Below are 13,798 nucleotides of genomic sequence, written 5' to 3'. Positions count from 1 at the left end.
CACCATTTAAACTGATGTTCAAAAATCATACAGGGTGTAATCCATTGTAGGAATGTCAGGATAAAACAGTTTCTTCACTGGGATAAGCAGAATGCAATGTAAACCTAAAATATGTTGTGTTTAGAGAAGACGACTCCAACTTTCCTTTTATTGGAAAGTCTCATTCTCTTGTACATTTCTGTTTTAGGCACTGTTCTGGCTCTTAAAATTGACAGAGTGGTGGAGGGCTTTGCTGTTTTTAAAAAAAAAAAAAAAAAAACAAGTAACAAGAAGCCCTGTAGTGGCTCTAATATTTCGAGTTGAACTGACTAATGCTTGAACACAGTTGTTCCAGAGTTTGAGGGTATAAATGCATTTTACAAATAACTACACTGAATCACACTATTATCAGGACAGAAGATGATTGCACTCTTTTTCCATCTGGCCAAAACAGGGTGTCATTACTATTACAGATGTCATCCTTGGATTTTGCCAGGCCCACAATTGTGACTGATAATTGACATAACATGCAGCCAAATTGTCAAAAGACAGATGAAAGAAAGAAGGATGAAGGGAAGTCATTTTCAAATGGTAACTATTGGTCTTATGTGGCAGCCTACGAGTATGTAGCATTACTTATTGGCTTATGTAGCAGCTTGCCATACCTACGTCACATAAACTCTGTTACCATCAGGTAGAGAGAGGACAGATGCTTTTTACATGATGAACCTCAGCATTTAAAATTACAAAAGACAAATGTGATCTGTGATCTAGAGCTGAAATGTTTAATCAACTAGCCTCAACAGAAAATTCATCAGCAACTATTTTAATAATCGATTTTTTTCTTTGACTTATGTGATAATAAATTAAATATTAATGAGGCCAAAAAGTAAATTCTCAATTTTTTTTTTTTCAAGCTTGGCGATGATTCACAATTTTGATATTTTTTATTTAATTTCTGAATTTCTGAAATGCAGGAAGATTAAAACATGATTGAAACATCCAGTTTTTAGGTCTCTACGATAAGACACCAACCCGATATCTGCAGACAGCTGTTAGCTAGCGTTAGCTACCCGGCTACATTGCAGGGACAGACTGAATAAAGTAGAATTGGCACATTGTTATGCAGACTCCCATGGCTTCACTTCTCGTAACAAGAAATAACACTCTACAAACACAAACTAAGCAGGCAGAATATTGTGCAGTCTTTTTCCAGACTCCTCCTCTCGTAGATGTGACCATTAGATTCACTACGAGACAGCCAGAGTCAGCTAGCTAGCTGAAGTCTGGAGACGCCTGGAGTCACGGCAGTAAACTGCGGCGGGTGTGCATATAGTGCAACTATTCATGTCACAATTTACCATTGTTGTGGCTCAAGAGTTACTGTAGCCAGCTATTATCTATGTCTACTTTTTGACTGAAATACTTTTATTGCATGTTGTAATAACTCAACTTTGACGATGTTTACATTTTACACATTGTGCAAAAACAAACATTTTAATTAATCAAATTAATTAAAATATATCGCCCAGCTCTATGTAGCGTTTGAGCTGTTGGTTGGACAAAATAAGCCATTTGAAAACATCATCTTGGGCTTTAGAAAATTGTCATTTTTTACTATTTTAAGACATTTTATAGTCCTAACAATTCATTTATTAATCAACGAAAACAATCCTGAGGTTAATCGATAATGAAAATAATTGTTAGTTACAGCAAATTGATGTTTTAATATTCCTTTTTAAATGGTTCTTCTTAGGTGGGGGGTGGGTCGGGGATGAGGTGTGGGTGGCAGAGGAGAGGCAGAATAGCAGAAACAAGAAGACAGCAGCTGTACAAAAAGTATGTCTGAAGATACATATTTATTCAACTTCTTGCTCTGTGTTGTCGTGGTTGTAGAGTTTAGTTCATAAAAAGTTGATTTCAACTCTGAAGGTCTTCTGTGAAATAATGGGAAGTCATTTCTGGGTGTGGTATCTCTGAGGTTGGTCCACAGTGGACTGTGACAGTACACCCCATTGTTATTCACAACAGAGGGAGCTTGTCCCAGGTTCCTTGGAGAAAGGATGCTGAGGGCCAAATTAGATTTCTAACTGAATGAGGAATCAGCTACTTGGGGACAGTCTAGAGAAAGTTGGGCCACCATCTCTTTGTGGGGCTGCTGCTGGAGTGCCATTCATATGTCGCAGATCCTCGAGAGTCATTGAGATTCAGAGGAGAGTTCAGTCCGGCTAGGTGGAGGGCTCCTCCAGCTGCTTAACAGCACAGATCTGCTCAGGGGTCACACTATAAATATTTAATCCTCTTCCTGCTGTTTTGAGTGACAAGAACACCCCATAAAGAGTTAATTTCCTCAGCCCTCTCACTTTGTCTATACATTTCATTTATTAATGTGTTAAGCTGTCAAACACTTTAAGTAATGTATCTTTTATACTCATTACATATGGATGGAAATCTCCCAGCTTTTATGATTTGCAGAAGCTTATAGATCTCATAAGTTAGGATCAATTGAGATACTAAAATCTCTAAAACATTCAAAAGCAGCGTTTATTTTTTTAAACCTGTAAATGCACAACTTTTTGTTGATATTATTATTACTCCTGTTTCACTGTATGTCACTTTAATACATGTATCTGTAGAGACACTGGAACTTCTGCTGTGCACATTTTAGTCAAATATCAGAGGCGCATATCTTAGTTGCATCATATTCTACAAGGTTTCACAAAATTTCTTTTTACATCACATTAGTGTAAAATCCCTCTCTACCAAGCTCAGTATTTATTCACTGATGCTGTTTGTGGTCCACTTGACAGCAGGTTCAGGATCCCCTCTGGGAGAATAATCTTGATTTCTGTTGTTTAGTAGACACTGAAATTGCCTGCTAATGAACAGCCAACAAACATATTGTAAGATGTTAAATGAATTTCAAATGTCAGAAGGGTTGGTGACACTGATTGAAATCGATTTCATGAAGAACTGTTCACAGCTACTGTATGTGCTACTGGTGCTGCAGAATCAAGGAGAGATCTTCACATAAAATGACAAGTGTAGAAGCTTTCCTTAATGCATAGGAACTCTCTGCAAATGGAGTTAACATAAGAGGACTTCAATAAAACAAAAAATGTCAATCTGAAATTTTTTGGCATCGTAAAAAAAATCCAAATTTGGGAGAATAAAATTATTAAAATTGTTCCGAATCAGGTTTCTTTTCTAAAAACTGTTAACAGTTTGATTAACAGTGTTGGAAAGCAGAATTAAATTAAATATTAAATATTACGTAAACTCAAACTGAGGACAAATCAGAATTTGTATTTTAAATTATAAAATCAGCATATCCTCAGTCTCAACAAGGCCCACTTTCTATGTGCCACAAAGACAAAAAAATTATTTGTGAAAGACAATTTCTTTATTATGTTGTACTTGAATTTCAGGTGGCTGTGTCTAAAGCATATTTAGTCCTGAATGTAGACTGTCACATTTTTTTCAATTGTTGTTTTGCAGTGCAAACACAGGCAAGAAAAAAAGAATGCAGGCTAGCCAGGAGCCATTGAGCCTTTTCTCCTGCCTGGTGTAAAGTATGAATTATTCAACAGTAAGCAGGCTTTCAGCTGGCCATTTGTGTGCTTTGATCTAGGAATCAGGAGTTTGCATGAATGCCTGTATTGTCATTTTATGTTTCCACAGTGTGTGAATTATTGAAAATAGAGCAGGCCTCCCCCTTCTTCTGGTAAAGTTTACACTGCAGGCACACTGGACAGACAGGCTTGTAAATTGTAAATCCCCAGATGTTGTTTATTTTTACAGTGAGGTCACATGACTGGGTTCAGTATGACTGGCCTCGCCTAAATGTTTAGCGTGAAAAGAGTTTCGGGGTCAACCTTTAACAAACTACAGCTGGACATTGAAGCCCACCCCTCCCTCCGCCCTCCATTCAGTGGAACAACATGTGTAGGTGTAGCACGCAGACAGATGCTGCAGATGCTTTTCTTGCATCCATTGACTGTTAGGTTTCCTTCACATCTCTTTTTTTGAAGCTATGTGGTAGAGCTAAAATATTAGTTTATAAATTGATTAGTCAATAGACAAAAAATGAACGAGAAGACTATTTGCAACAACTTTGTTAATCAATTCATCTTTGGTTTTTACATTATAGGCAAAAAGATTCTCAAATGTAAATATTTTCTGGTTTTCTTCTGTGATAGAAAACTGAATATCATTGAGTTTTGGAGTGTTAGTGGGACAAAACAAGACATTTCAAGTCATCATGGACTCTGAGAATTTGATGACATTTTATGGACCAAACAATTAAACGCTGGTTAATTGTTTGTTACTATATGGACATGATGGGTTTTGGGGGTTGTAATTTAAGATGCTAATCCCAGACCAACCATTTCATTTCATCACTTTCATTTAGCACACTTGAGCAGCGCAAGAGCCCCGAACATCACAAGATGAGCCTTTACGCTGGCTATCTTATGTTTCCATTATACAAACAACACTCAGATAGAAACACATCTATCAATGTTTTCTTGTCTATGGATTTATGCAACATGTCTCTTACATTCCGCTCTTTTATACCTTGTGCTCTGTCACATTCTTTGATCCGCGATGTAAAAAGAAAATGCCTTTTCTTCTGATTACCTAAGATACGGCTTATTAGCACATGTGAGGTATGTTGTGGTCCCATTGTGTCATAACAAAAGTAAGCCCTTTAATTGATAATGAAGTGAATGTTGAAAAATGTTTCATTATATTGAGGGTTTGGTGCATTTCATAGAGTAGTAGAGCAGATCCATGGTATTGGTTGACTACAGCTGGACACATAATTAGAGTGCCTCCTTACCTATAATTTGTGTAATAGTTTTGGTTGGCGGCATGTTATTACCATATGAAAGGGCTAAGCAGGGGTCATGTGCATTGCTGCAGCAATTAGAGCTGAGCTGAGGGCAGAAGAATGTTTGGAGCCGTTGTTAATTGGAAATCTCTACAAAGCTATGCTTTAATTATAATTTAGTCAGAGCTGCACTGTTTTAAACCCAATATATTCAGTTGCCATTATTTTCTGTAATAGTATGAACAGCTAGGTCTGTTTCCTTTCAAAGCATCAGGCTTTGAAGAGAATGAGATTGAATTAGATTAATTTGAAAGGCTGTACTGCAAGGGTTTTTTTTCAAGCTAATGTCACATGGTGTTTTCACAGGGAAACTGGATCTGTTTAGAGATGTACAGTACATACCCTCTGATTTGCATGCACTCGAAATATGTATCGACCTTATGGTTTATAGCTTCATGCATGATTCCATGACTACTTCCTAGAAAGGTGTAATTATCAATTGTGAATAAAGCTGCACATTAAACAGCTAGCTTTAAATATTCATTATTCACAATTTATATTCACTGAATATTAATTTATATCAGATTCAAAGGTATTTATTGACTTGTGGTTAAAACAAAAAAAAAATCTATGTAAAATGTATAACTTAATTATTAAGTTTTTTTTAAACTGTAGCACATAACCTGCATTTGACTCTTCCTGGAGCTTAAATTAAGTACCCTACATTTTACATTCAGTCAGTCAAACATTTCACGGGAAAACTTAACCAGTTACAATTATAAAAGTCTTACATACCCACCAAGGAAACCTTATAAACAGGTACAGTAGTGACAGATGCCAGCCTTAGGTAGTTTTTTGTTTACTGTCAACCCTAAACTGAAATGTATTGCTCAGCACATGCGTTTGTGTTTGAGTGTTAAAAAACTAAAACCATGAGCAACAAAGTCTACATAACAGCCTACTACTCAGTTTTCAGGCTGAAGAATCACAGACACTTTTACACGCTCAGTAACTGATACACAGTAACACACACAGCTACAAACCTGATGCCATGATGTCTGAATTCATTTCTACATGGTTTTTGCTGTAGATATCTTAAACATATTTTTCATTTTCCTGTTCACGCAGGTCGAAATGAGCTGATAGCCAGATACATCAAGCTTCGGACCGGGAAGACGAGGACACGGAAGCAGGTAAGACAAGAGAGGAGACGAGACGTCTCTGTTGCACGAGCGTCAGAGGGCTGTCATATCTGAATGTGTGCAGACTGTTGCCTTTGTTTTCTGCAGGAGAGAAACAAAGCCAGACAGAGAATAACACAATGCTTAGCTGTTGAGGGGACTTCTGAGGCTGAAAAAGCCCCTGTCACTGCTGTGTTGCATGAACAGATGACCCTGGATTATGACATTCAGAATTATCACTCTTACTTGCATTTATAAGTATACATATAAGCAGTTAAAAGAAATATAAGAGCATTACTGTCATTTGAAAAGAGAAGTAGCCACTGTAGCTTAAAAGTGCAAGTATTCTTCCTCATGACTAAATCATGGAGGTCGTGCACTTGGCCGGAGTAGAAGCCGTTTTTAATAGGAAGATGGAAGCCTTGATAGATTGGTACCATCTCTGATCAAAGAGAGTATTCGCTGCAGTCAGTGTTGGAGAGTGCATCCTGTCTTAGGCAACACACTGTGTGCACTGTAGACGCCCAACTCTCACCACAGAGTTGATCTCAGACTTCTGAATCAAACTGTGATGAATTTATTAGTCTATAATGTAACATGTCATGTAAATGTAATATAAAGGATATAGAATTCAGGGCTCTTATATATGTATCTCACAGGAATTATAGCACTAAAATAAATCAAAGGATACAGTGGATTCTTGTATTGAAATTACCTGATAATGAGCAGCTCTCATAGTGCTTCAGTAACATCTTGCCTCTAAACAGGAAATTCCCTGTATGACCACTGACTTGAATGACAATGATAAACAAGCCAGTGCCTACAGTGACATTCGATCACTGTGTGTGAATTGATCAGTCTGGACCAGAAAGGCAGTGTGGTTTCTCCTCTCCTCGACACAGAATCAGAATGAGAGAGTTGTCTTTTGTTAGTTAAAATGTTTAAATGTGTGTGTAATTGTTGTGTTATTTGTGTTTGGGCTGCAACTAAGGAGTACTTTCATTAGAGTTGAAATGGTAAATTAATCAAGATTAAATTAATCAGCAATTGATAACTGAATAATTGTTTGTCATTTTATAAAGAAAATGTCAAAAATTCACTAGTTTCAGCTTCTCAAATTCTAATTTTGACTGGTTTTATAGAGTGTTCTATGATAGTAAACTCAAACGTTGGATTTTGGACTTTTGTTTGGAGAAGCTGTTTGAATGTCAATTTGGGCTAAAGGAAATGATAGCTGACATTTTTCAGTATTTACTGACATTTCACAGCCCAAACAATAAATTAATTAATTGAAAACATAATCATCAGTTTAATCGAAATATCAAATAATGGTTAGTGGCAGCCCTAATTTTCATCATCGCTTAATCTGCAGATTATTTTCTTGATTGTTTTGTCTCTAAAATGCCAGAAAATGCCCAGTATAATTTCCCAGAGCCCATGGTGACGTCTTAAAATGACTTGTTTTGTCCGACCAACAGTCCAAAACCGAAAGGTGCTGAATTTACTGTGATGTAAAACACAGGAAATCCTCACATTGGAGAAGCTGGAACCAGATAATGTTTAGCATTTTAGCTTGAAAAGTGATGGAAATGATTGATTATTAAAATAGTTGCTGATTAATTTTTTGTTGATCAATTATTCGACTAATTTGTTTCTGCTCTAGTTTATATATCAAGCTGAATAGCAAGAAAAGATGTTAGATTTTGAATAATATACATATTTATCTGCAGAGGAAGCACTTTATGTTAAACCACCCCATTCCTGCTAGACAACTCACCTTGGGTATGATTTGTGTGAATAGAGTCAGAGGAGAACGTAAATCCACCCCTGAAACCTGCCATCAACACACATTACTTCTCTTTCAAACTGCTACTCGCACTGCTGAATGTTTCATGTGAGAATACTAAATAATTTTGAACTGGTAAACTTGGCTGGTGAAATGCCTCGCCCAGCTCCCGTAAGAATACTAGACTAGCCAATTCTCATTCAGCACACAGCAGATCACATCTGGGTGCTCTTAATGTGTGCTAAAGGGGCCTGCATCCTCCTTAATCAGTTCACTTAAGTGATGACAACACAGAGCAAACAACGCTTCATTGGCTGTTAGCTTGGTGCTGGGTTTGGAGATGCTTCTGTTATGCACCTTATCTCCTTCAAGTTTTTTTTTTTTTTTAAACAAAGAAATGTTTAATCCATTTTGTACTTGTTTTGGTTTGTCTTGTTTTTTTATTTTCCGTTTTCTCTTTTTTAATGGAGGTGTCTAGTCACATACAGGTCATAGCAAGAAAGAAAGTTCGAGAAATCCAAGCTGCCATTAAGGTACGTCTGGCTTTGCCCAGTTGCAGGGGGCTTTTCATTGCCATGGTTACAGGCTCTTCCTTTGTTTTCCTCCCCTCCCCTACCCCGCAGGTGTCTAGTCACATTCAGGTTCTTGCCAGAAGGAAATCTCGTGAGTTTCATTCCAAGCTAAAGGTATGCGCTTTTCTGCTTTTGGGCTTGTTGGTTGCTGTGCGTCTTAACTTCCTGTTTCCCGTGATGACAGAGTGAATGCCTGGTACTCTGATTCTCCCTAACCCAAATCCTCTGCTGACTGTATTCTGTTCAGATTTTCTAACCCCCCCCCCCCCAAAACCTTCTCACTCCATCTCTCACCCGTACTCAGACATGCTGTCACTGTCCTGTCGACTTGGTTTCATCTACACTTATTCACTTTTCATTATGGGCCTTTGCTTTGAGAGCGGCTGGTCATCATTTCTACATTTCTATGACTTAGTATAAAAATAGTCCATTAATAAAAATACTAAAATTGATTACTATCAAGCATGCCAAAGCAAATGGTTCTGGCAATTTAGATGTTTGTTTTTTAATTATACAAGTGCCTGACCGATACTGGATTTTTGAGGCAGATACTGATATTGAGAGTTTAAAAACCTGATAACTATATATTGGCCAATAATACATAACACACAAAAAAAAGTTGGTAGGTATCCCTTCAATTTTATTTTATTTTTTAAAGAATTGTGGCCAAGATTCAGTATGAACTCAGCGAGGCATTTACATTTAAACAAGACAAGCGTCTACAGCCATGCTAGCGGCTCTGTGAAGCTGTACTTAAGCACAGTGCATCAGGCTAACATGCTGATGTTTAGCAAGTACATTTTTCCATGTTCACCATCTTAATTTCGCTTGTTAGCATGCTAACATTTAGCTAATTAGCTCTTAACACAAAGTGCAGCTTAGGCTGATGGGAATTAGTCATTAGTTTTGTAGGTATTTGGTCAGGGGATCAACATAGCAATTATAATTCATCCTTAAGGGGACATTAATGTCCGAACCAAATTTCATAACGATCTATCCAATAGTTGTTGAGACATTTCACTCAAAACCACAAATGTGAACCTCATGGTGGCGCTAGATGAAGAGTCAGGGGATCACCAAAGTCAGTACGATTCATCCTCCAGGGACCATGAATGTTTGTATGAAATTTCATAGCAATTCATCCAAAATTTGTTGAGATATTTCAGTCTGGACCAAAGTGGTGGACCGAGTGACATTGCGATGCCGCTAGCATGGCTAAAAATAAATTAAAAAAACCTTGTCCGAGCTCTCTGGTGGGAAAAAAACTATGTAATGATGACACTGTTTCTAAATAATGTCAATAATATTTTTTTGCATTTCTGCACTGCAATTTCCTGTTACTTACCAGCTGATGTATACACCAATACATAATAAATTAACATCAGCCAATATATCGGGCTCAAATTTTTACTCACATATGCATATTTGTAATAATTTAGTAAAACCAAAATCAAAGTGGGCAAATGTCGGGAAGCATGCTGGCATTGGCTGTTGGTGAGTGGCTGAGATCTGAAGGTTCGAGGAAATCGGCCTCATGGCGGCTGAAATGCCCTCTTTGCTTTCTTGTTCTTCCTTCAATCTGTTGATAACTCCCGGCTCTCACAATCCCGTGGCTGTCAGTCGCTTTCCTTTCTCTCAGTTCAGATGTCGTAATTTTAGAGCGTTCATGTCAGTTCTTTCAGCAAAAGTGAAATCTGTTAAAATCACTGAAGAAACCTTTTCAGAATGGCACATTAAAATGGGAGAAAAGCACTGTGAAAGAAGTAATCTTGAATAATATTGACCTGTAATTTAAGGTATTTTATTAAGTAATGCTTGTATATCAAAGGACACTCCACCCATGAGCCATTTTCTTCTTTTCTTGGGGAGCCGACTATTCGTGTTGACTTTCACACTTTTCTCCACTCCCAGTCTTCAACACAAATTAATGACCCCTCATTAATCTGTGTGTGTGTGTGTCTATGTTGAGAAACAGAAAGAGTCAGACAGGCAGCTAGCCACATGAATGCCTGGTCTTTCAAGGGCACATGCGGCTGTCTGAAGAAAAACAGACAGCTTTTGTATGAATCCCTGTCTTTTCTCATTTAAAGCAAATTAGAGTTCAGGGGCAAAGAGAAATACAAGTGTGCCCTTCATTTTAGGGGGAATCAATGAAAACCTGCTGTTTCTGGTCTCGTCTATGGCATTTCAGTGAAATTACAGTTATTACGTTACTGTTGTTTTGTCTCGTGATGAGTACTGATCAAATTGTGAAAATTATACAGAGCAAGACATTCCCCCCCCAGAAACCAAGGATAATTTGCAAATACAAATTTCATAATCCTTTGTTATTGAGTGTTCATTACACATATGCATTGTGTTGTACTATGTGAAGAATGCTGGACATTCTCAAAGTAGAATGTTTTTTTTGTTTTTTTACTGATGTTTGGAGCTGTAACACTGAGTCTTTAACACAATAAAAATGTTAAAAATAAATAAATCACAATTTTACAATAAAAACCCTGTTTGTTTGCATTTAGGTTACAAGTATGGTAAGTATTTATTTTCTGGTTGTGATTCTGTTTCTGCTTTTATTAGGGGCTGCCTCGTCCTTCAGCTGCTAGTTTTGCATTTGTGCTCCTGCCATAGTGACACAATAGCTGCTGCCCAGTGTTTCCCCAGTTTATTGATGTCTCTTTGTGTCATCATACTGTTATCATACTGTAGCTTGACTGTTTTCAGTCTGTTGCCAGCATGCTTACCTTTAGCTTCTGCCACCAGTGGGTCTGCATGGGTTTGCAAGTATGTATGGGTGCACTCTGCTACAGTATTTACACTGAATGTAGCAGGTCCAGTGTGACTTTAAATAACTTTAATGCATGTTAACGAACAACTATGTCCAAAACAACATACAATGTGCAGGCTTTTGTGGTTCTCTATGAATTACTATTCCCTTAATTAAGCATAGCCACTTACAATTAATGCAGATATATCCTGATAATTTAAAAACCTCTTGACCAAAGATGAAAGAAAAGGAACGAACTCGAGCTGTGAAAGACTCTTCACCAAGTGGGATTGGTGTCCTTCAGTTTTACTTGAGAATTTTTTTTTTTACAATGTTTAATGTGTTTTGACATGTAGACAAAATCAGCCTTGATAGAAGTGCTGCTAAATGAGTTTTTAAAAAAGTATTTTAGTGGTAGATTAGTAGACTTTGGTGTAAGTGCATACCACTGCTAACCACTGTATATTGAATTCAGTTGGCATTGTTTGGACATTCCTTAAAAAAAAAAAAAGCCGTGAAGGACAAAGCATCTTCTTTAACCTGCCTGCTGTTTACAGAGCAGTGGTGGTGTGTGTTTGGAGTCTGGATGTTGCTACGTCTGCAACACGCCCCACCTCTCCCTCCTGTGTGAGTGCTAAGCCTTTTGTGACTGCTGTTAAAGGACCAAGCCGTGAAGGACAAAGCCCTCCAGAGCATGGCCTCCATGTCCTCGGCTCAGATCGTCTCTGCCACGGCTATTCACAACAAGCTCGGCCTGCCAGGCATCCCGCGCCCAGCCTTCCCTGGAGCAGGGGTAAGACCCTTGTCGGCACCACACTATTGATCCATCCTGTCCAGCTTCACCCAGGGCAGCCATGGGGCCAACCACGCTGACACCCGGGCCAAATCACATTACACACCACAGCTTTGCACAACTGCCCCTATCAGATAAGCACACGATCAAACGGAGTGGTAGTCAAGATAACTACATCCACTGAACATGAAGCTAAGAGCCATTTTGATCTTGTTGCTAACAGCTGCTCACAATTTGATGTTCTTTGTTTTTTGTTATCTAATTCTCTAGTTATGGCAGGGTATGATATCGACTGGTCAGCCAGGATCTTCACAAGAGTAAGTATCATACTTTGGTGTCAGAAAAAGAGAACTTAAACTCTCTTTAAGCAATACATTTCAGTACATTGTTCTATGGAAATGTTTTTCTAATGAGTCTGTCATTCTCTGTTCCAGTATTAAGCCTTTCACCCAGCAAGCCTATCCCATCCAGCCGGCAGTCACAGCCATTTCAAGTGAGAATTTACCCGATTCAAAAACTTTCAAATGACCCAAAATGTACATCACACTTTCTACAATTGTTTGCTGAATCTGAAAAATGTGAAATGCAACTTGTTTTTCACATCTCCATCATAACTTCTTTGTCCAATAACGTGCACAACATAGTAAAATGTGCCAACTGTTTACAGCATTCATTTACTCCATCTCCACATGTGCATTTCAAAACCTCCTTAGTTGTTAGTTAGTTCCTTTCATCTTACTGTGAGAATTGGCCGATTGTCTTGCTGTTAAACAAATATGTTGATAGAGGGGTCTAAAATGCTTGGGAGATAGCAGCAGCAGCAGCAGCAGCAGCAGCAGCAGCAGCAGCAGCAGCAGCAGCAGCAGCAGCAGCAGCAGCAATAAAAGCAGTTTCTGATACTTTGAACCCACCTACATTTCCCCAGAGCACCTGTAGCTCCAGGAGGGAGGAGTTGTTGGGATTTAAGGATCTGGTTTGAGACTAAAATTAAATACACTGCGTCCGGAAAGTATTCACAGTGCTATGTGTTATGTTACAGCCGTATTCCAAAATGGATACAAACAATACCTCATAATGACAATGTGAAATAAGTTTGTTTGAAATCTTTGCAAATTTATTAAAAATAAAAAACGAAAAAAATCACATGTACATAAGTATTCACAGCCTTTGCCATGACACTCAAAATTGAGCTCAGGTGCATCCTGTTTCCACTGATCATACTTGAGATGTTTCTACAACTTGATTGTAGTCTACCTGTGGTAAATTCAGTTGATTGGACATGATTTGGAAAGGCACACACCGGTCTATATAAGGCCCCAGTTAACAGTGCCTGTCAGAGCACAAACCAAGCCATGAAGTCCAAGGAATTGTCTGTAGACCTCAGAGACAGTATTGTATCGAGGCACAGATTTGGGGAATGGTACAGAAACATGTCTGCAGCATTGAAGGTTCCAATGAGCACAGTGGCCTCCATCATCCGTAAATGGATGAAGTTTGGAACCACCAGGACTCTTCCTAGAGCTGGCCACCCGGCCAAACTGAGTGATCAGGGGAGAAGGGCCTTAGTCAGGGAGGTGACCAAGAACCCGATGGTCACTCTGACAAAGCTCCAGCGTTTCTCTGTGGAGAGAGGAGAACCTTCCAGAAGAACCACCATCTCTGCAGCACTCCACCAATCAGGCCTGTATGGTAAAGTGGCCAGACGGAGGCCACTCCTCAGTAAAAGGCACATGACAGCCCGCCTGGAGTTTGCGGCACCTGAAGGACTCTCAGACCATGAGAAACAAAATTCGCTGGTCTGAGGAAACAAAGATTGAACTCTTGGGCCTTAATGGCAAGCATCATGTCCGGAGGACACCAGGCACTGCTCATAACCTGGCCAATACCATCCC

At 38.6% G+C, this 13,798-nt stretch overlaps 1 protein-coding gene across 8 annotated transcripts in view; it reads left to right on the top strand.

Moving 5' to 3' along the window:
• The window catches only part of tead1b (TEA domain family member 1b), a 55,321-nt gene that overhangs the window by 30,332 nt on the left and 11,191 nt on the right, over nucleotides 1-13,798 (top strand). For 2 of the 8 annotated variants that reach the window (XM_044211611.1, XM_044211088.1), the window contains exons 4-10: nucleotides 5,939-6,003; nucleotides 8,248-8,310; nucleotides 8,401-8,463; nucleotides 10,869-10,880; nucleotides 11,775-11,906; nucleotides 12,177-12,223; nucleotides 12,341-12,399. In XM_044211611.1, coding sequence (XP_044067546.1) covers nucleotides 5,939-6,003; nucleotides 8,248-8,310; nucleotides 8,401-8,463; nucleotides 10,869-10,880; nucleotides 11,775-11,906; nucleotides 12,177-12,223; nucleotides 12,341-12,399 — 441 coding nt within the window. Of the gene's footprint in view, nucleotides 1-5,938; nucleotides 6,004-8,247; nucleotides 8,464-10,868; nucleotides 10,881-11,774; nucleotides 11,907-12,176; nucleotides 12,224-12,340; nucleotides 12,400-13,798 lie in introns of all 8 variants that reach the window. The other 6 variants (XM_044211008.1, XM_044211169.1, XM_044211350.1 and 3 more) reach the window with 6 other exon arrangements.

Source organism: Siniperca chuatsi, linkage group LG1 (genome assembly GCF_020085105.1).
Source record: "Siniperca chuatsi isolate FFG_IHB_CAS linkage group LG1, ASM2008510v1, whole genome shotgun sequence".
Classification (NCBI taxonomy): Eukaryota; Metazoa; Chordata; class Actinopteri; order Centrarchiformes; family Sinipercidae; genus Siniperca; species Siniperca chuatsi.
This window is presented reverse-complemented; position numbering and strand designations above follow the sequence as displayed.